This window comes from Nelumbo lutea, chromosome 1, assembly GCF_056320005.1.
Source record: "Nelumbo lutea isolate HS-2025 chromosome 1, American lotus-T2T, whole genome shotgun sequence".
NCBI classification, from domain to species: Eukaryota; Viridiplantae; Streptophyta; class Magnoliopsida; order Proteales; family Nelumbonaceae; genus Nelumbo; species Nelumbo lutea.
The window spans coordinates 16355561-16378417 of NC_142684.1; the positions used below are offsets into that span (position 1 = coordinate 16355561).

The 22857-nt window shown below is 38.3% G+C and overlaps 1 protein-coding gene across 2 annotated transcripts in view; it reads left to right on the forward strand.

The window, feature by feature from the left end:
- RECQL2 (RECQ helicase L2) overlaps positions 1–22857 on the forward strand; it is a 104775-nt gene that overhangs the window by 35663 nt on the left and 46255 nt on the right. For both annotated transcript variants that reach the window (XM_088966203.1, XM_088966204.1), the window contains exons 9-15: positions 13077–13113; positions 13274–13307; positions 15051–15103; positions 15186–15263; positions 15358–15423; positions 20929–20995; positions 21110–21163. In XM_088966203.1, the coding sequence (XP_088822329.1) occupies positions 13077–13113; positions 13274–13307; positions 15051–15103; positions 15186–15263; positions 15358–15423; positions 20929–20995; positions 21110–21163 (389 nt within the window). The remainder of the gene's footprint in view (positions 1–13076; positions 13114–13273; positions 13308–15050; positions 15104–15185; positions 15264–15357; positions 15424–20928; positions 20996–21109; positions 21164–22857) is intronic.

Sequence of the window (22857 nt, forward strand, 5' to 3'; positions counted from 1 at the left end):
GGTGACAATCGGTAAAGATTTATATATGTAGTAGAGGAAAGTGGGGGTTTATTTCCGGGAGCAAGAAGGCTCCCCTGAAGATGATCCATCCTACGACAAGTGGATGCAAGAAAATTACACAGTCATTGGGTGGCTTGTAAACTCAATGCATCCACAAATTAGCCAACATTACCTATGGATGAATTCAACAAAGGAAATTTGGGATAGTGTTGCAGAAACCTATTCCCAAAATCTAAATGTGGCTAGAGCTTATAAATTGAGAAGTGATGTGAAGAGTTTAAGGCAAGGGGAGAAACCTTTAGCTGTATACTTCTCAACCCTGAAGTCTCCGTGGCAAGAAATTGACCTAATAGAAGCTGTAACTTGGGACACCACCAATGATGCAGAGACTTATAGAAAACTGGTTGAAAGGAACATGGTGTTTGAGTTCTTAACCAGACTAAACTCAGAATATGATATCACAAAACTGAATATTCTTTCCAAGGAGAGTGTCTCATTGTCACAAGCTTATACTTTGGTGAGCAGTGAAGAGAGCAGAATGGCTGTTCAGGTTCAAGGGGCTGGTATTAGTGATCACTTTGCGATTATGGGGGTTAAACCCAAAGGTGTTGTTGGGACATCTAGTGGCTCAGGAAAGAAAAAAGTTGTATGTGAGTACTGCAAGAAGCCGAAACATACCAAAAACGAGTGTGGGAAATTACATCCTGATCTTGTTCCCATTCAATTTCAGAAAAAACATGATAGTAAAAGGACAGGAAGTGCAAATGTGGCTGCTGGGCCAGATAGTGATAAGTACTATACTGAAGAGATGCCTGCTTGTGCGCAGTTGGCAGCCATGAAAGCAGAATATGAAAAGTTTGGGAAGATGATTAGTCATCTAGAGGATGTGACTTCTTCTTCCAACCCTTCAGGAAATTCAGCTTCTGCATTTGCTCATTTAGGTATAAGGGCCTCTGCCAATCATGTAACCGCTTCAGGTAATCTTAAGATCCCTTGGATTATTGACTCAGGTGCTTCTGATCATATGACCAACATTTCTACCTTGTTTGTTTCATATAACTTGCTTTCTGGACGTGATAAAATCACTTTAGCTGATGGTTCACTTGCCCTTATTTTTGGCAAGGGAACCATCAAGGCTACAAATTCCTTGTTCCTACCTTCTACCCTTCATGTACCTAGACTAAATACAAATTTGTTTCTGTAAGTAGTTTAGTCAAGTCACTAAACTGTTGTGTAACATTCTTTCCTTTCTACTATGTTTTTCAGGATCTGGAGTCTCAGAAGGTGATTGGGAGTGGCCATGAGGCGAACGGAATATACCTGCTTGATACTCTGGGACAATGCACTGATCATCCTGGGAATGTTGCTTTCGGGTCTGTTTCTTCAGAGTCTATTAGTCGGATTATGTTGTGTTATTATCGTTTGGGTCATCTGTCTTTTTTTGCCTTGAGTCATCTATTCCCTGAACTGTTTAAGGGAATTAGTTTGTCCAGTCTTCATTGTGAGTCTTGTGAGTTATCAAAGCATTGTAGAAACAATTATCCTTTGAGCAATAAAATATCTTCTTTTCCTTTTAATATTGTGCACTCTGATGTGTGGGGGCTTTACCATTTACCCTCCATGGGTGGCTACAAATATTTTATATTGTTTATTGATGACTTTTCTCGGTTCACTTGGATATTCCTGATGAAATCCTGTGATGAAGTTCCAAGACTTGTAAGACAATTCCATGAATTTGTTCTAACCCAATTTGATACCAGGATTAAAATTTTCAGATCTGACAATGCAAAAGAATATTTTGAGAAGAACCTATCCTGCTATCTCTCTGACATGGGGGTTATTCATCAAAGCTCCTGTGTTAGTACCCCAGAACAGAATGGAGTTGCTGAGAGGAAAAATAGGCATATTGTTGAAGTTGCAAGAAGTATCTTATTTGCCTCACATGTTCCTACAAGGTTTTGGGGTGATGCCGTTCTCACAGCCACCTACCTTATAAACCGTATGCCATCCAGGGTTTTAGGGTTTAAGTCTCCCTTCAATCTCTTTCACCCGGACAAGGATCTTTTTCCTATTCCTCTTTGTGTCTTTGGCAACACCTATTATGTACATGTTCCAAGTGTCCAAAGGCATAAATTTGAACCCAAAGCCCACAAGTGTATCTTCCTTGGTTATTCCCCCACACAAAAGGGTTACTGTTGTTTTGATCCAAAGACTGGCTCTTGGTATGTCTCAATGGATGTCACCTTTGATGAGCTTTTTCCCTTTTATGGTTCCTCTCCGGATGGACATTGTCCACAGGGGGAGGATTTGTCACAGGTGTTTGCTCTTCCTCTTCCTGTCCCAGTTGAGTCTTTTGATGAGTCTGCTTCTCCTTCAAATCAATCAAGGGCGGATTAGTCGTTCCATTCTCCCTGTCCCAGTGTTCTTCCACCTTTACCTCGTCCTATCCTCAATCCCAAGGTGTACAAAGGAAAAGATCCAGAAATGAGCAGGTTGTTTCTCCTACAACACATGAGCCTTATACACTTCCAGTCATAGATGAGACAACAGGTACAGTTTCAACACCCTTGGAGTCATCCTTCCCTGACCTTGATATTCCCATTGCTGTTAGGAAAGGAAAACGGAAGTGCACTGCTCACTGCATTTCCAAGCACCTTTCTTACAGGCTGCTTTCTCCTTCATACTTTGCCTATCTATCTTCTGTTGCTTCTAACCCTATTCCCAGGTCTGTGTCAGAAGCTCTTAATATTCCAGAATGGAGGGATGCTATGAGGTCTAAAATTGATGCCCTACACAAGAATGACACATGGGAAGTGGTTGATTTGACTGAAGGGAAGGATCCAGTCGGTTGCAAGTGGGTCTTTACTATCAAATATCGAGCTGATGGCACCATTGAAAGATACAAGGCCAGGCTGGTTGCAAAAGGCTATACACAGACATATGGGATTGATTATCTGGAGACCTTTGCACCTGTTGCCAAGATGACATCTGTGAGGGTTCTTCTATCTTTAGCTGCTCACTTTGATTGGCCCCTTTATCAATTGGATGTGAAGAATGCATTTCTGAATGGTGAATTACATGAGGAGGTTTATATGTCTCTTCCTCCAGGGATGTATGGAACTGATATGAAAGGAATGGTATGCAAGCCAAAGAAATCCCTTTATGGACTAAAACAGTCCCCTAGAGCATGGTTTGAGAGATTTAGAACAATACTTGTTAACTTTGGTTATGTGCAAACACAGTCTGATCATACTCTTTTTGTGAAGAGGAGTGGACTTCTGGCAGTATTCCTCATTGTATATGTAGATGATATTGTAGTGACTGGTAATGATGTTTTAGGAATTTATGATCTAAAATCTTTCCTCCATACAGAGTTTGAGATTAAAGATTTGGGGGAACTGAGATACTTCCTCGGCATAGAAGTTGCTCGATCCAAGGATGGGATTCTTATCTCCCAAAGGAAGTATGTTCTTGATTTGCTCTCTGAAACTGGAAAGATGGGTGCTAGACCAGTTGCTACTCCTATTGATATGAGTCATAAACTCTCTGCCTCAGATGGGACATTGTTAGAAGACAAAGGAATCTTCCAGAGACTTATTGGAAACTTCTGTACCTATGCATGACTTGGCTAGATATTGCATATGCAGTCAGTTGCATTAGCCAATTCATGCATGCTCCCCGAGACACTCATATGGCAGCAGCAGAGCGAATTCTATGTTATTTGAAGGGTTCCCCAGGATAGGGAATTCTGTTTGCCAAGCATGGTCATATGAAACTTGAAGCCTACACCGATGCTGACTGGGCCGAAAACATTGATGACAAAAGATCTACTTCTGGATATTGCAGCTTGGTGGCTGGTAATGTTGTTTCTTGGAGAAGTAAGAAACAATCGGTTGTTGCTCGGTCTTCAGCTGAATTAGAATACAGGGCCATGGCACATGGAGTTTCTGAACTATTATGGCTAAAATCATTGATGAAGGAACTTGGGGTTGAACATGACAAGCCAATGATGTTGTACTGTGATAATCAGCCTGTCATCAACATTGCTCACAATCCAGTGCAACATGATAGAACTAAGCATATTGAAGTTGATCGACACTTCATTAGAAAAAGGGTCTCTTCGGGTGAAGTATGTCTTCCTTTCATCTCATCTGAAGGACAGTTGGTAGATTTTCTCACCAAAGGCATTCCCAAGGCAAAACTTCAGCATGATACTAGCAAGCTTGGCATGATTGACATCTATGCTCAGCTTGAGGGGGAGTGTAGAGAAGATGGGCCGAATGGCCCATAGGCTGTTTATTCTTTCTTACTGTTTATGTTCTTTTCTGTAATGGGCCTTATTCCGGGCCCATCCTTTCTATGTTATGTTCATTGTAATTTCTTGCCCAACTAAGGGCCTCCTTGTAATTATTCAATTTATCTTAATAAAATAGTGTTAGGGTGTTAAGAGGGAGAAATGTTCGAAACTCTCACTCTCAAAACCTTCATTGCCGAACTCTCAAGGTCTGTTTTCTTCAGTTTTCTTCAGATATGCCAATTAGTGAGATCCATCTAGGGTCAAATACCTAGGCATGTTGGAGCAATTTAGGATATTTCCTGAGCGGGTGATCATAGTTGTAGTGACAATGGGCTGAATGGACCTTAGTGTTCTTTATTTCTTTTAAGTAGTATTTAGAAGTTATGTTTCTTAGTTATGGGCCTTATGGGCCTTCTTTTATTTTCTTTAATTATTTCTTTAGTTCTGGCTGCCCCATTAAGGGCATCCAAGTGGTTGTACATAGACTTAGAATTATTAATAAAAGTGATGAAAGGGGGATAGAGAGAGAGGTTCGAATTCTTCTTTTCTCTCTTCCCTTCTTTTCTTCTTCGACAATCTATTGCTGAAACTTCTTTCTTCTTTCTTTTTCTCTCTTTTCTTCTTTTCTTGCATTATTTGAATTACTATAGGTGTACTTTTCAACTAGGTATGGATTGTATTCTGACAAGGGCAATCTTTTAGCTAAAAACTACAGATCTCTTTGCGGATTACTCTAGTGATGACCTTCGAAGGAGTTGGGCAGCACTAGTCTTCACATCATCCAATAAAAATAGAACACAAGCAAGTTGGTTACCCCCTTTGGAAGGAGTTGTAAAGTTGAACTTTGATGGGAGCAATTAAGGCAATTCAGGACCTTTGGGTATAGGAGGGATCTTGAGGAATAAGGATGGCAACGTTTTGTCCTTATGGAGACTCTACAAGGGCTGAGATATTAGTTGTGCTACAAGGACTACAGATTTCCAACCAACTTGGAGTGACTAATTTGATAGTTGAAGGAGACACTAAGGTGATAGTGGGATGGATGTTAGACCCAGAAACTGTTGTTTGGGGATATAGAGACATCATTAAAAAAGTCAAATGGCTTACGAGAACCATGTCGGTTAGCTTTCAGTGGGTTAGTAGATCGGCAAATGCTTTTGCAGATTCTTTGGCCAAACAAGGGGCTTCAAGGGATTCTTTGCTTTTGGCTAACTGCAATCTGAAAGGAGTTGGGTTTGGAACCACCTTTAAGGGGAGGAAACACCTCGTGCCTCCTCTTAGGGTGCTTCATGCTTGTACTATTTCTATCTCTATTTAATAAAATACCATTCATTCATAAAAAAAAAAATTCAACTTGGTATCAGAGCGGGTTCTCACTTTTGACTTTTTTCTCCTTTCTTTTCCCATACATAGTGTGTATGGAGGACTGATCGGTTGATCAATCAGCTACTTATGCAGCCCAGTTAGGAAGGTTTTTGGAGAGTTTTGTGGAGGTTTTTCACTTGGAGATTTTTCCTGAAATCCCTAGATAACTAGAGAAACCTTGTTACAGGTCGTAGAGATAGTTTGAACCAGGCGCTTGTGGATTAGAGGTAAGCCTTTTGATTTCTATTAGGGGCGGTTTTGGTTGGATTGAATTCTGGATCCTCTAGAAGCGGCAGTTGAAGTTTCTCTCTTTCTCCCCATCCCACAAGACCCTACGAAACCCTAATTTTGGGGGGTTAAAAGGTTATTCTTTGCTTAGAACAGTAAACCTAGCCTAGTAAAGCCCTAATTTGATTTTTGTTTGCATCCATTTACTCAATGGAGCAAATTGGAGGAGAGACCAAATATTCCACAGATTTCGGGTTTGGACATGGGGGGTCAATGGAGAATCTTTTTGAGGCTGTGACTACTGTGAAGCTAGATGGGACCAATTATTTAACTTGGTCTTAATCTATTAAGATACATGTGTGTAGTAGAGGAAAATGGGGTTATATTACCGGGAGCAAGAAGAAACCGGAGGAGGATGATCCTACCTAAAGGTGGATGCAGGAAAACTATACAGTAGTGGGTTGGTTAGTGAATTCCATGCAACCACGCATTAGTCAGCATTACCTATGGATGGAAACTGCAAAAGAAGTGTGGGTTAGTGTCACAGAGACCTATTCCCAAAAACTTAATGTTGCTCGAGCCTACAAATTGAACCATGATGTGAATAATCTTAGAAAGAGGGAGAAGCCCTTAGCAATCTACTTCTCTATGCTGAAATCTCTTTGACAAGAGATTGATTTGATGGAGACTATTGTTTGGGGTTGCACAAAGGATGCAAAAACACATAGGAGGTTGGTGGAGAGAAATCAGGTCTTTGAGTTCCTCACCGGACTCAACTTAGAGTATGATATTGTGAGGCAGAATGTTTTAGCAAAGGATGAGGTGACTTTGTCTCAGGCATATGTTATGGTGAGTAGTGAGGAGAGCTGAAGACAAGTTTAGTCAGTTGAACTACAGGTTGATCACTATACTAATGTTGGGAAACCGAAGGTTAGCACTAGGAAGAAAGATGTTATCTGTGAATACTACAAGAAGCCTAAAACACACTAAAGACACATGTCAGAAGCTGCATCCAGAGCTTGTTCTTGCCAGATTCAAGAAAGAAAATGGTGGAAAAAAGGGTTGAAACTAGAAAATGTGGAAATGCAAATGTAGCCACCTCTTCACAAGGTGAACAGGGACAGGGTGGAGAGAAGTCAGTGGGAGAACAACTTGCAGCCACCAGGGATGGATATGAGAGGTATGGCTGAATCACCAGTCACTTAGAGTCCACTGCTACAGCTCCTTCAGAGATTGTTCCTTCCTCTACAAATGCTAACTCAGGTATTTGTGCCACTGTACATCATGCTTTTGTCTTAGGTACTCGTAAAACCCCTTGGATAATTGATTATGGTGTTTCTAACCATATGACTAGTGTTTCTTAGTTATTCACCTCTTACCAACTTCTTTCTGGCCAGGATAAGATATCCCTTGCTGATGGCTCCCTAGCCCCTATCACGGGATAGGGAGACATTAAGAGCTCTAATGCCCTGACCTTATCATCTATCCTTCATGTACCTAAACTTAATACCAATTTGCTTTTAGTTAGTAATTTGACTAAATCCCTAAATTATAGTGTGACCTTTTTCCTTTCATATTGTGTTTTTTAGGACATGGAATCTTAGAAGGTGATTTGGAGTGGCCATGAGGCGAATGGGATCTATCTGTTAGACATGCCTGAGTAGAGCCAAGTACAACCTAAGAGAATTGCTTTTGTTTCAGAGTCCTTTAGTCGTATTATGTTATGTCATAGTCGTTTGGGTTATTTGTCCTTTTCTTCATTGAGTCAATTGTTTCTAGATTTATTTAAAGGAATTAGTCTATCGAGTCTTCATTGTGAGTCTTATGAGTTCTCAAAGCATTGTAAGAGCACTTATCCTTAAAGTAATAAAAGATCAACTATTCCTTTTAATATTGTTCACTTTGATGTGTGGGGGCCTTACCATTTACCATGTATGAGTGTGTATAAATATTTCATCATGTTTATTGTTGATTTTTCATGATATACTTGGATTTACCTTATGCGCTCTTGGGCTGAAGTGCCTAAACTTGTACAACAGTTCCATGAACACATACTCACTCAGTTTAATACTCTTATCAAAATATTTCGGTCAGAAAATGCTAAGGAATATTTTGAGAATGACCTTACTTCTTATCTTGAGAAGTTTGGAGTTATTCATTAGAGTTCTTGTGCCCACACTCCACAACAAAGTGGAGTAGCGGAGAGGAGAAACAGACACACTGTGGAAGTTGCAAGGAGCATTCTTTTTGCTATCCATGTTCCTATGAAGTTTTGGGGTGACGCAGTTTTAACAGCTACATACCTTATTAACTGCATGTCAACGGAAGTATGTGCTAGACCTTATTGAGATTTGAAACTTGGTGCTAAACCTGCTTCTACCCCTATTGATGTGAATCATAAACTCTTAACTAATGATGGATAACTTTTAGTTGACAGGGGAGTGTTTTAGAGATTACTAGGGAAACTTCTTTATCTATGTATGACTCGTCCAAACATTTCATATGTTGTAAGTGTCATCAACCAATTCATGCATGCTTCCAGAGACACGCATATGACTGCTGTAGAAAGGGTGTTATACTACCTTAAGGGAACCCCGAGGAAGGGTATATTATTTGCTAAACATGGACACATGAAGGTAGAAGCATATACAATTGCTGATTGGGCAAGAAATGTGGATGATAGGAGATCCACATCTGGATATTGTGCTATGGTAGCCAGAAATATTGTTTCCTGGAGAAGCAAAAAGCAATCAGTGGTTGCTAGATCTTCAGCTGATGCAGAGTATAGAGCTATGGCCTATAGTGTTTCTGAGTTGTTATTGGCTTAGATCTCTCCTGAATGAGATGGGTGTTTCTTGTGACGAACCACTAATGTTGTATTGTGATAACCAAGCTGCTATTAACATTTCTCACAACCTAGTGTTTTAAAAGCACGAGGTGCAAGGGTTAATTTGCGCCTGAGGTGCAAGGCGCAAGGTGCAAGGCGAGACGTGTGCCTGTTTGAAGCAAGGCACAAAAATACGAAAATGCTAAAAAATAAAAAAGTCAGAAATTTCCAAAAAAATGCCAAAAAAATAAAAAATAAAAAATATTAAACATAATATTAAAAAAATATAAACTTAAATTTTAAAATAAATGTTTTAAAAAACCTATTATATAAAATTAAAATACATAAACATAAGATGTAAAGCATATTCAAATGAGAATTTAAAAATAAAATCAAACATATAAAACATTTTCAAGCATGTAAAACCTCTAATCTCTTTTTTTTTTTCACTCAATTGCATTACTTCAAGAAGCAAATATAATGTAAAACATATTACATTCCTGTTTTACGAGCCACCTTTATGCCACACTCCTTGAGGCAAGCCCAAACAAGTCCATGTTAGGTGTTAAATTCTTAGCTCTCACACAAAAAATAATGAATTTATAATTTTAATTGCTTTCTAAGAAAACATTTTATTAGGATGAATGAATGAACAATATTAGCAAATAGGGGGTTCTCGAAAGGCGTCAAATTTTCAAAAGGCGCACGCCTAGGCTAAGGCGCAATGTGCATTAGGCGTGTGCCTTTTGAAAGGGCTGCGCCTAGGACCTAGGTAAGGCACATACCCTGAAATGCACATCGCCTGTGCACCTAGGCGTGCCTTTTAATTCACTGTCACAACCCAGTTCAACATGATAGAACTAAGCACATTGAGGTAGACACACTTTATATGGGAGAGAGTGGCTTCATGAGAGGTGTGCCTACCTTTCATTGCATTAGAAAAGCAGCTAGTAGATTTTCTAACTAAGGGAGTCCCAAAGGCAAAGCTTCAACATTATGTAAGCAAGTTGGGCATGATTGATATCTATGCTCAGCTTGAGGGGGGAGTGTAGTGAGAATGGGCCTTAGTGTTCTTTATTTCTTTTAAGTAATATTTAAAAGTTATTTTTCTTAGTTATGGGCCTTCTTTTATTTTCTTTAATTATTTCTTTAGTGTTGGCTGCCCCATTAAGGGCATCCAAGTAATTGAGCTCGGACAGAATTATTAATAAAAGTGATGAAAGGGGGCTAGAGAGAGATGTTTGAATTCTTCTTTTCTCTCTTCCCTTCTTTTCTTCTTCCACAACCTATTGCTGAAACTTCTTTCTTCTTCTCTCTTTCTCTCTTTACTTCTTTTCTTGCATTATCTGAATGACTGTAGGTGTAATTTTCAACTATAGTGATAGGATCAGCCCTTTTGTTAGACAAAGTGAATATTGTGATTTACATTCTCTTTGGTGGAAATCTATTTTTTTTTTTGAAGAATCAAGAAAAATTTTCATTAAAAGGAAAAAGAGTTACATCCTAGCATCCTTGGTTGTCTAGATGACACACCGCATACATTCTCAAAACTTCAAATTGAAAATGATTCTACATTACAAGGCTGTAATTCAAGGGTATTCCAGAAATTTTCTGACAAATCTGCCTTAGATACTTGATCAAAATCTGGAAGTCTGAGAACCCACTCTGAAATCATATTTGTCACCGCAACTACCATGTATTCAATGTTGTTTCATCTATTCTCAAAAACTTTTCTATTTCTCTCCTTCCATATAGACCAACATACTGCAAAAGGGACACAACTCCACATCATCCTAGCTCTTTTACTGCCTCTGAGTTTTGGCCACAGAAAATATTTCTGCTGAAGTCGATGGATTGAACCCACTCACCCCAAATAGAAAAGAAAATAACTTCCATATGAAACTTTCTATACTGCATGAAAAGAACAAATGGAAAACTGTTTCTTCCTCCTGATCTAAAATTATCGACAATGGATTTTATTTGTATTTGAAATTGGATTTGCAAAATGTGTTTATACATATATTATGTTATTTTCTAAAAAAAGAGGTTTCCATAAGGTTTTGATCCCGGGATCCATTTGAGTAGAGGGTGTGACGTTGCATTTTGCAGTTAGGGAAGAGGTCCTACCCTATTATACAAAAAAAGAGGGCCTTTCCTGTAAGCAATGTTTTGATTATTTAGGGTTGAGAGGTTAAGGGCAAGAGACCACTAGTGGATTGATAACCTGATGGGCTTTTATCTCACATTAGTTCAAATTAACAGAGAAGGGTTGCTGAATTGACTTAATACCTACAACTGCACCATCTTCAATTAGAGGTCGATTTAGGTCTAATATTGGGTGTGAACTACCACTCTGGAGCTGCATTCAGTGTACTTTGTATCAGGTGTGATCAGTTCTAAATTATAGTTCCAGATCTGTTCCAAGTTTGGTGCAAGTTCAATCCAGAAATTCAGATTTCAAAATACCAAGAGATTGGTTCTTGGATTGGAATGATTTTTTTTTATTATTATAAATTTGGCCAGCAACTGTGACAGGTTTGGCCATGTTTAATTAATATCTCGGTCCATCCAACACTAAACCCAAAAAGACAACCCAAGAAATATGTAACTTTCAGCCAACAGTAGGGAAGCACTTTAGGCCACTAATTCTTCATAGCCAAGAAGAAAAACTGCCTAAATAGATTTATAAACCCTTCCCGACTTGAAGAGAAAACCTAATACTGGCTACACAGCCTTCAAAGAATGACAAACCATACTCTTGTTCAACAGACAACTCATCCGAGAGCAGGAAAACCTGATCAGCAAGGCTCACACCTGTGCCGGAATGGATCCCTTGATCCACAAACACCTAAAAACCAGGTTTACAAACCTTTAGGCCGTGTTTGGTTTGAAGGAAAATGTAGGGAAAGGAAGGGAAATGTTGGGAAACCTTTACAAACCTTGTATAGGATTCCCTATGTTTCCTTTCCTTTCCCTACCTTTTCCTTCAAACCAAACATAGCTTTAAAGTTTCATCACAGCACCCAGTCATCAAAGAATAGGTTTTGCTTGGTTCTACGATCAGGGAGAAAGGAGGAAGCAGAAACTTGCTTCTCAGATCAGATTGAACAAGTTCTTCAGTCTTCAATCAGAAAAAGGATAAGTTTTTGATGGAGAAATTGAATGGATCTGCTTCTAGCACCCAGAAATGTGTTTTGATATCTTATTAAACAAGTAAAAGCAAGAGGAAATCAAGAAGAGGAGAGGGAGAGAGGGAGAGAGAAGAAGAGAAAAGTATCTTAATTAATGAAATTCTGGTTATTGATAAAAAAAAAGAGAAAAGTATTTTGAGGCTCAAAAACCTAGGCTGGCAGCACCTAGGTTATTACTATTTATACTAGAGTAACAATGTCTGCATGGAGCTTAAAAGTAAAATGTCTTAAATGCCCTTGCAATACTAATAATAGAATTGCAACTAATTATCTTAAAACCAGTAATCTTTTGGTTCTACCCTTGACACCTCACCTCCCCTTCTACCAAGTACCCATGATTGGCTGCCATGGTTACAGGTGGAGGAGCTCTCCTGCCAAGTTCCATGCACCTTTCTCCCAGATCCTAAGGGCTTCAGCCTCAGAGGGGAAGATAAAGAGGTATTTGCTCCACTCTACTTACCTTACCCTTACCCCATAAGGGGCCTCCCATTTTTCTGCTGCCCAGCTTTGCATTCCCTCTACTGACAATCCTTTGTTATCGACAGACCCTAGTAGGAAGGCTTTCAAAAAATCCAGGTATTTGTCTCTTGTCAACAGGTTCCATTGAGATGAAGAAACAGTATGGACATGCTCTGATGGAAGCTTCACCTTTTGTACTCTACTTTGGCTACACAATCATTGCTAGGTGCAATTTTGCTCTCATAAATTATTTGTTGTGGATCAAAAAGAACAACAATCATTGCTAGGTGCAATTTTGCTCTCATAAATTATTTGTTGTGGATCAAAAAGAACAACAATCATTGCTAGGTGCAATTTTGCTCTCATAAATTATTTGTTGTGGATCAAAAAGAACAAAGGAACAACAAAAAGCTTGTAGAAAGAAAGAGTTGAAATGTGCAATTATGAAAATAATGAACAATGGAAATCAAAACTATATTCTTTTTTTATCTATAAAACACTGACAACATTTATGATAGATTGCTTGAATTGACAATATGATGACAAAATGTGCAATTCCATTATGTTGAAAGCACCTAAACTTTTTAAGACCATACAAAAATAGTTAAGTGCTTTCATTTCAATTTGCAAACATTCCCTTTATAGACTTCTTTTGAGCATTGGACATGATTTATTGATGTCTAACCCAACTAATTCTTTAATTGAACAGGTGGAGCAGTAACAAGTTGCAAGTCATTGTTGGTACGGTATGTTTGATTGCACTCAACTCTTTCTCTCTCCCTCTCTCTCTCTTTCTCTCTCTCTCTCTCTCTCTATCTATCTATCTATCTATCTCTCTCTCTCTCTCTCTATATATATATATATATATATATCACACAATTTCCAACATCTTTGATTGCATTGCAGGTGGCATTTGGTATGGGAATCAATAAGCCAGATGGTGAGTATTAAATATTTTCTTAATCAGATTTTTCCCCTGAACTGGAGCTGGAATGAGTAACAATTATACTTTTCCCATGCCAATTTTCTGGGATACTACCTCTATTTTTTTGATTGGTACTAACCAAGCAGTTTGCTTCCCTCTTTGTCCATAGAAATTGAGCCTTGCCTAGGCCTAGAAACAGCCCCTTTAAAAAGTCTGTGCTTGAGCATGTGCCTTGGCTCCTTCGTTTGGCCTTGCCTCAAGGGGCTCAGTACAAAGCAGCTCATAGAATCGGGGTAATGCAATTGGAAAAGAAATAAAGAGAATGAAATTTTCATGTGCTTGAATTGTTGAGTGCATGAATATGTTTTATATGTTATATTTAATTTTTTTTTTTTGAAAATAAGTTAACTTTATTCATAAAAAGGAAGGTACATGAGGAGATGTACACAGAGATCAAACACTCAAAGAGTTATACAGGCAGAAAACTATGACTGAATAAGTAATCCCTGTGAGCACCGGATTTAGCTAGACTGTCGGCTTCAGAGTTTAGCTCCCTCAGAACCCAGCCCAAGTGTGCATTCAAGGAGGAAAGGATGTCTCTCGCTTCAGCCAATGTTATATTTAATTTTATTTTTACATTTTCACTTTGAATATGCTTTATATGTTATTTTTATATATTTAAATTTGAGATAATAGGCTTTTTAAAACATTTTGTTTAAAATATAAGTTTGTATCTTTAAACTTACTATTTTTAATATTTTCTTTTGATTTTTTTGCATTTTTTAAAAATTTAAAAATTTTGTGTTTCGCTCCAAAAAGGCACGTGCCTTGCCTTGTGCATTGTGCTTCAAGCGCAAAAAGCTCCTTGTGCTTTTAAAACACATTGACTCTATCAATCACTGCTCATTGGAGACCAAAAATGATTGACTCTAGGGTTCCCTCCCGAAGGAAGTCCTAAGTACTTCAAAGGATAGTGCTTTGAGCATTCACCATTAGGAAATTGACACAACAAAACAAAGTAAGTAAAAAATTATAACTTCTAACCGATCCAATGGCTAAGAAGCTACAAATAAACCCTAACAATGACCTAACTAGTGGTTGCCACAGCTTTCTTTAAATCTAATAAAATAATTTCTTCTGCTGATAAAAAAAAGACCTAACTAGTGACTAAAAATGGCTAGACCCACGAAGAATTTAAAATGATCAAAACTTCTTATGGCTCAAAATTTAGAAAAAATCAGAAAAAACAGGAAATTCTTAGATTCAACTTATAAGGTAATGTTATGCTGCCTATCTTGGAATGGTCAATTGGGCAAATGTAGGGCATTCCAGGGGGAAATCCATCAAGGAATTAGGTCAATCCCACAGGAATATGTTGATCTGTAAGTTAACTTGTAGTTTTCTAATGACAGGGCAATAGATGTTACACAGATCTATTTACATGAAAACTACTTTAAATTACTACATTAATTGATGTTATTGAATAACTATGTTTGCCTTATTGATTGCATCAATATCGTTGACCTAGATATTGAATGTTAAGGCTACAATTTGTGTTTATTTTGTTGTCTGTTATCATTTACCTATACCTCTTATACAGCAAGTGGCTACTTTTATAGTTTCCTGAATTTATGTTTTTATGATTTCTGGGCTTCTCCTGTTTACTTATGTGCTCTAATGATTCTAATACTTGTTTCTTTGTGGATTTTGCAACTTTTTATTCTTTACCACTTTTTAATAAATGATAATTGCTTATAGTCAGGTTTGTCATCCATCATAACCTAAGCAAATCAATGGAGATGTACTACCAGGTGGTTGTCACTAATTTGCTTTTTTTTTTTTTCTTTTTTTAATAATATGTTTTTTTCCCAATAGAAAAATTCTCCACTGCAGGAAAGTGGTAGGGCAGGACGAGATGGGCTTCCTTCGGAATGTGTACTGTACTATAGGCCTGGTGATGTTCCTCGTCAGGTGGACTTCATCTCAGCAAAATTCTGAAATTTTCTTTTGTTTCCTTTTTGTCATTTACTCTGATAGCTTTTGGATGTGCTATTAATGTTTCCAGAGTTCTATGGTCTTCTATGAAAATGCTGGGTTGCAGAATCTCTATGACATGGTGCGATATTGTCAGGTATTATTTCTAACAAGTAACAATGGATTTTGTATGGCAGAATCTATATTACAAATCAAGTAAAACTTGTTGCATGATTTCTTGTGGTCAACCTATAAATTTCAACACGAGTCTGCTTGCTTTTATGCTTTTTGTTAAAGAGGATTTTAACATATACAAAAGAGTCATAGAAACTAATCTTGTATTATTCATACTTGTAGCATGCATTTAGCAGGCTGGGTTTCTTAATGCACTAACAGTTGCACTATAAAGATATTTTAGGTTAAAAATTTTAACCAATTGATTGAAATTGGGAATGAAATACTTGTCTAGTAGAGACTGTGATCAGTCCTACTCTAGATGAGAATTCAACAAGGAAAACAGAGACTAGAAGAGGAAGAAGAGAGAGAGAAAGAGAGGAAGAAAGAAGAAAGAAGTCGAAGAGAAAAGAATTCAGAAACGAGTGTGGGTTAACTTACACATTGCCGCCCCACTCAACTATTTATATTAAATATTTGAAAATAGCCAACTTACAATATTTCCCTTACTAACATAACTTATCAGCAACCAAAGAAAAAAAACTGAAATAACTAACTTGCTGACACTACTAACATGCTAACAGCAACATAAATAAAGACATTATTGCCCTACAACTCTACACTCCCCCTCAAGTTGGGAGTAGATATCAGTCATTCCCAACTTGCGCAAGTTTGTCTCCAGCTTGGTCTTTGGAACTGCCTTAGTGAAGAGATCAGCAAGTTGCATGTCAGAGGCAATATATGAAAGACACTTCTTGAGAAGCAATTCTCTCTCTCTCTGATAAAGTGTCGATCTACTTCGATATGCTTAGTTCTATCATATTGAACCGGGTTATGGGCAATATTAATAGTCGCCTGATTATCACAATACAACATCAGGGGATTCTCATAAGCAATGTCCAATTTTTCAAATAGAGATCTCAACCATAAGACTTCAGCCATACCATTAGCCATAGATCTGTGTTCAGCTTCAGCACTGGAACGAGCAACAACATTCTATTTTTTTACTTCTCAAAGAGACAAGATTTCCTCCTATAAAGGCACAATACCCAAGGGTGGATCTCCTGTCATCAACAGTTAGCCCAATCAGCATCTGTGTAGATTTATATTTTCATGTAACCATTATCTTTGAAGAGTATGCCTCTGCTTGGACATCTCTTTAGATATGCTAGAATCCTTTTAACTGCAAGAAGGTGAGTGGTTCTAGGGAAATGCATGTACTGGCTAACAACACTGACCGCATAAGAAATGTCCGGTTGTGTGAGGCAAAGATAAAGGAGTTTCCCAACCAATCATTGAAACATAACTTTATCTTCAAGGGGCTCTCCACCTTTTGCATTTATCCAATGATTTTGTTCAATAGGTGTGTTAGCAGGTTTAAGACCTAGCTTTCTAGTTTCTTTCAAAAGATCGAGAACATACTTCCTTTTGGAGACAAAAATCCTATTTTTGTACCGTGCTACCTCAATTCTCAAGAAATACCGTAATTCTCCCAAATCTTTGACCTCAAACTCTTGGTGAAGCAATTGCTTAAGAGAGTCAATCTCACGGGTATCACCCCCTGTCCTTTCCCTTATCTCCAGTTGAATGCAGGAAAATCAAGAGAAACCCTAGATAGCGTGCGCAAAGAATAGAAATCTAGGCAGATTCGAGTAGCTCTGATACCATGTTATGGTTCGGCCTGCCTTGGAGTTCTGTTTGTCTGAGATCAGCCACGTAGAGAGAGGTAGAAAGGTGGAAGAAAGAGAGAGAGAAAAGAAGAAAATCTGGTTCAAACTGGAAGTCAAAGAACATAACCCCCATTCAGCCAGACATGAGCTTTTATTATTGAAATTAATGGAAAAGACATATGTGCCCTTATTTAAGTAAGGAGCACTGGTTCTAACACAACATTACAGATCAACAACCTTAATCTAAGTATAAAGACAGAAATACCCCTACGCTAACACCCTTCAAAGAAAATTTGGCTTAGGCCGGCTCCCCCAAAGATAATGGTTTTTTTTTCTAGGAAGTGTACAATGGGAAAGTGAACACTTTAGATAATCTACAAAAGAGAAGACATTTCCTTTGTATTTCACCCAATTGGTATACTCTTTGTAGAGCTCACGAGGAGGATTGTTATCACCTACTAATGTCCTATCCTTTCTCTGTAGAATTGTGGGATTGGCTTTTTTCATTGTTTGGGTGTGGGGGGAACATGCCAGCAGAAGTGTGCATGATCTTTAACCCTTCTACCTTCAGTTGGCCCAAAAAAAGAGGGAGAATTATGTGGAGATGTGCTAGAGCAGCCTTGCTATGGACAATTTGGGAAAAAAGGAATGCTAGAATCTTTCAAGACAAGGAGAGGAGCAGTCAAGATTTGAAGGAGTGTGTAATGAATAGGGCAATCCACTGGCTGAAGACTACGGAACTTTTCCATCACTTTTCCTTTTCAGACTTGTGGAGAAATTGGCTAGCAGTGGCAAGGTGCTCTTCAGGGAAGACTAAGGCATCTACACGGTGGACTCCACCGCCTGAAGGTTCAATGAAACTGAATTTTGATGGTAGTAGTCAGGGCAATATAGGGCGCTTTGGAATGGGAGGGGTCTTGAGAAATGAGGCTAGAGATATTATATTGCTTTATTCAGGTCCTTTGGGATTTGGGGATTCAGTCAAAGCAGAACTATTAGCAGCCATACAAGGAGTGCAACTCGCAAATCAGTTAGGAGTAGGACAGCTTGTTCTAGAAGGGGACTCCAAGGTGGTGGTGAGGTGGTTGCAGAATCCTGAGAAAACTATATGGTGCTACAGAAATGAAGTCAAAAAATTTAAGTGGCTGATAAGGAATATATCTGTTAGTACACATTGGCAGGGAGATCAGCAAATGCTTTGGCTGATGGCTTAGCTAAGAAAGGGACAAATAGGAAAGTTTTGTTTTGGACTCAGCTGTAATGTTCATCTTTTCCTTTTCTTTTCAATTGTCTTTGTAATTAGTTGAGAAAGGCTACCGCTCATGCCTCTCCACAGGCTGTTGTATGAGATCTTTTTCTTTTGAAGTAATAAAACTATCCTTATTCATAAAAAAAAAAAATGTTTTGATTTTTAGTGATACTACTAACTGAAAGTAGGTCAGTACTAAGTTTAGGAACATGCAAAATTGAAGACAAGGAGATGGCATCAGACAATCTAATATCTCCCTTGCCAGAAATGAGAACAGGGGAGCCATTAGCAATGGACACTTTGTCTTTGCCAGAGGATAAGCAATAAGTATTAAACAATGAGGATAAGCCAATCATATGGTTAGATGCACTTGAAGTGCCAAATTCACTTCCGAACTGAGTCAGGGCAGCTCGGACAGCAGCTAAGGTGTCCAAGGATGTGGTTCTTGTGCTAGAGGATGAAACACCATCACTAGTAATTTTCACATTGGCATTCCCCTTTTTGTTTCTGAGCTTTGCTGGAATTAGATGAGGATACAACTTCCAACATGTGTTCTCGGTATGCTTCGGTTTCTTGCAATGATTACAAACTAACTCCCTCTTGTCCTCTTTCTTCATATCCCTTTGTCACCCCCAAACTTCGGTTTCACTGCTGCTAGGGCTGATTCCAACCTTTGTCCTACTTTCTTCACTGTGCACTAAGGAATAGGCCTGAGACGGGGTCACACTCTCTCTGGTGAGAAGTTGCTGTCTCACAATGTCATATTCTGGATTCAGACCAGCTAGGAATTCAAAAACTCTATTGGTTTCAACATGTTTTCTGTATGTTGTGCATCCTTTTGACTTTCCCACTCAATTGTCTCTAGGTGATCAATTTCATGCCACAAAGACTTAAAAGTAAAGAAGTAAACTGAGACTGGTTTCTCTCCCTGCTTAAGATTGTTGACTTCACATTTCAGTTCATGGGCCCTAGCAACATTAAGTGGCTGAGAATAGATTTCTCTCATGATGTCCCAAATTTCCTTGGCAGTTTTGGCCCACAAGTAATTTCGGCTAATATGAGACTACATGGAATTGCACAGCCAAGTCATGACCAGATATTTCTCTTGAACCCATTTGGCATATAATGGGTCTTCCTTGGCTGGTTTCTTTACATCCCCCATCACATAGCCCAATTTCCCTCTACCTCCTATAACCATCATAGCTGATTGGGCCCACTCCAAGTAATTTGATCCATCAAATTTCACTGTGGTAATCTGAAAGGTATTTTCAGTTATGTTTCCAGCTCCCAAAGCACCTTCCCCTTGAGCTTTTAACTCAGTTCCTGCCATCTCTACCAAGAATTTATCAAAAAGAACTGTTTTTTATGCTGAAACAAAGGTAATTAACACCGTGAAACTGCTAACAGCCAACTTGGAATGCTGAAAACAGGTCTAGTAAACACCCAGAAATTCTGAAACAGGCCTAATAATCCTAAAAAAATCATTATCAACCAATCTGGAATGCTAAAATCTGATCAACTGTTACCCAGAAACTGATAACAGTTAGATTAATAGGGTTTAAAAAACAGAGGACTGATCGTGGGTTTGGGAAAACCCTAAAAAAGGTCAGGAGAAATCAGAAAAGAAAAACACACCCGCTCCTTCCAGATCACTTTGATCAGTCTTTGATTGGTGTCGATCTCGAAAAAGGACTGAAACTTAACCAGAAAAGACTGGCCGCCACTTCCAATCCTCAGTCTGAACCCTAATCTTGAATTCCTTTCCTTCCCTCTGATTCTTCCTGATCACCAGACTCTTTTCAAGGCTCTATGATCTCTTGAAAAGCTGCTGCACTCTACCAATGATCTCCAAGAACCAGCCGATTGACAAATCTTGCTAAAACTTCCAACCCTGGGAAGTTCTCATGCAATTGGCCTGATTAGAGTTAAATGAGATACCCTAGGTTGGCTCTGATACCAACTTGTCTAGTAGAAACTGTGATCAGTCCTACTCTAGATGAGAATTCAACAAGGAAAACAGAGAATATAAGAGGAAGAAGAAGAGAGAGAGAGAGAGAGAGAGAGAGAGAGAGAGAGAGAGAGAGAGAGAGAGGAAGAAGAAAGAAGAAAGAAGTTGAAGAGAAAAGAATTCAGAAAAGAGTGTGGGTTAACTTACACATTTCCGCCCCACTCAGCTATTTATATTAAAGATTTAAAAAAGAGCTAACTTACAATATTGCCCTTACTAACATAACTTATCAGCAACTAAAGAAAAAAACTGAAATAACTAACTTGCTGACACTACTAACATGCTAACAGCTAACAAATAGTATGCTAACAGCAACATAAATAAAGACATTATTGCCCTACAACTCTACAGAAATTAAGATGATGTTATCCCTCCTTGTCTTTGAAGCTTCATTTTAGGATTTATGTGATAAGTTTGAAATTTGTTTTGCACTAGCTGCCAACATGGTGTAACTTGTGGTGGGAACTAGCAATGAAGACAAAGCTTCCGTATACAGACTAGCATGTTCATCTGTAGAATACTTTTGTATAAAATTCTAATTCAGCCTTTTCTTTATTATAGTCTAAGAGAGGGTGCCGTCGAAGTGCTTTTTTCAATCATTTTGCTGAGCCATTACAGGACTGCAATGGTATTTTGATATTTCTTGTCACTATCAAATTTAATCCCCATTGTACACCTACACGTTGTTGAAGCCCTTCAATATTACCAGTCTCTCAAGTGTATGCCTCTTTCTTTTTCTCAGGGATGTGTGACAGCTGTGCATATGGAACTGAGCTCAATGAAGTGGATGTGACTCGTATGGTGAAACCCTTTTGAGTTTCTGGTTACAAGTACTCTTTGCTTTTTTGAAGATTTTTTATGTACTTTTTTTTGGATAGATAACTGATCAAAGGGTTTTCATTGCTGAAAAAAGAAACATATAATTGTTTTGTATTCTAGGCTTGAGGGTGTTTTTAGAAACAGCAGAGAGATAATTGCTTTGTATTCTGAACCTATCTGTATAGAGGACTCAACAAGGGCAGAATTATTGGCAGTTCTGCAAGGTTTAAGGCTGGCTTAAGATTGAGTCCCAATTGCTTGATGGTGGAAGGGGACTTTTATATGGTGGTGAAATGGCTGAAATTTATATATATGGGTTCTTGGACATTTAGACATGTTATAAGAGAAATTAAATATCTGTTAGCTGAACCGAATGCAAGCTTCCATTGGATTCCTAGATCTGTCAACAACTTGGCAGATGACTTAAAATGGGAATTTGTAGAAACAGAGGTGTGGCTAGCAGGGTCTAAGGTCAAATATAGAGGTGCTTAGGCATTATAATGCAATGTTATCATTCTTTATTTCAATCAATAAAGTTTTCAGCTACTGATAAAAAATGGTATAAGAAATCTAGATGGACTGAAGCAGCTAGTAGAAACCCAGCATACAACCAATGTTGTAAAAACTGACCCAAAGGCCGAACCGTTTTTGCCTCCGGGTCACGGGTCACCATTTTGACCGGCCCAGTGCATTAAAAGCGCAAGGCGCAAAAAAGGTGCAAGGGCCATTTTGTGCCTGAGGCGCAAGGTGCAAGGCAAGGTGCACGCCTTTTTGAGGCAAGGTGCAAAATTAAAATAAAAAGCTAAAAAATAAAAAAAATAAAAAAAATAAAAAAATTATAAAACATAATATTAATAAAAATATAAACTTAAGTTTTAAAATAAATGTTTTAAAAAACCTATTATCTAAAATTAAAATACATTAATATAATATGTAAAGCATATTCAAATGAGAATTTAAAAATGAAATCAAACATATAAATCATTTTTTTTTTGATAAATAACATCAATTTCGTTAAAATAATGAATAGACACAGGAAGATCCCCTTAGAGGCGCAAGGAGCAGCCTCTCCAAACAGAAAATACACAAACTACAACAGAGAAAACATGAATGTTGAAATTAAAACAATAGTTACAATTGTGCCCAGAACAATGTTTTCCTATTTATCCCTTGTTTTGTCAAGACATCAGCAAAAGCATTTGCTGATCTCCCAACCCATTGTACTGTTATAGACATATTTCTTCTCAGCCATTTGAATTTCTTTAACTCATTTTTGTAGCCCCAAATGACATCCTCCGAATTATTTAACCAATCCACACTGTCTTAGAGTCTCCTTCAATCAGAAGCTGCTCCATGCCCACTTCTTTTGCAAGAAGTATTCCTTGTATTGCAGCTAGCAGTTCTGCCCGGATAGAGTTCCCAACTCCTAAAGGGCCAGAGTAGATTAAGACAACCTCTCCAGCCTCATCCTTAGTACACCTCCCATCCCAGAGGGACCCGGGTTACCCAGGCTACTCCCATCAAAATTCAGCTTCAAAGAACCAAGAGGAGGGGGGACCCAGCTAGTTATTGCCCTTCCCTTGTAGGAGGAACAACTTGCTACCAACTTCCAATTCTTCCAACAATTAGTAAAAGTAAAATGGTTAAATAATTCTAGAGTCTTTAACCAAT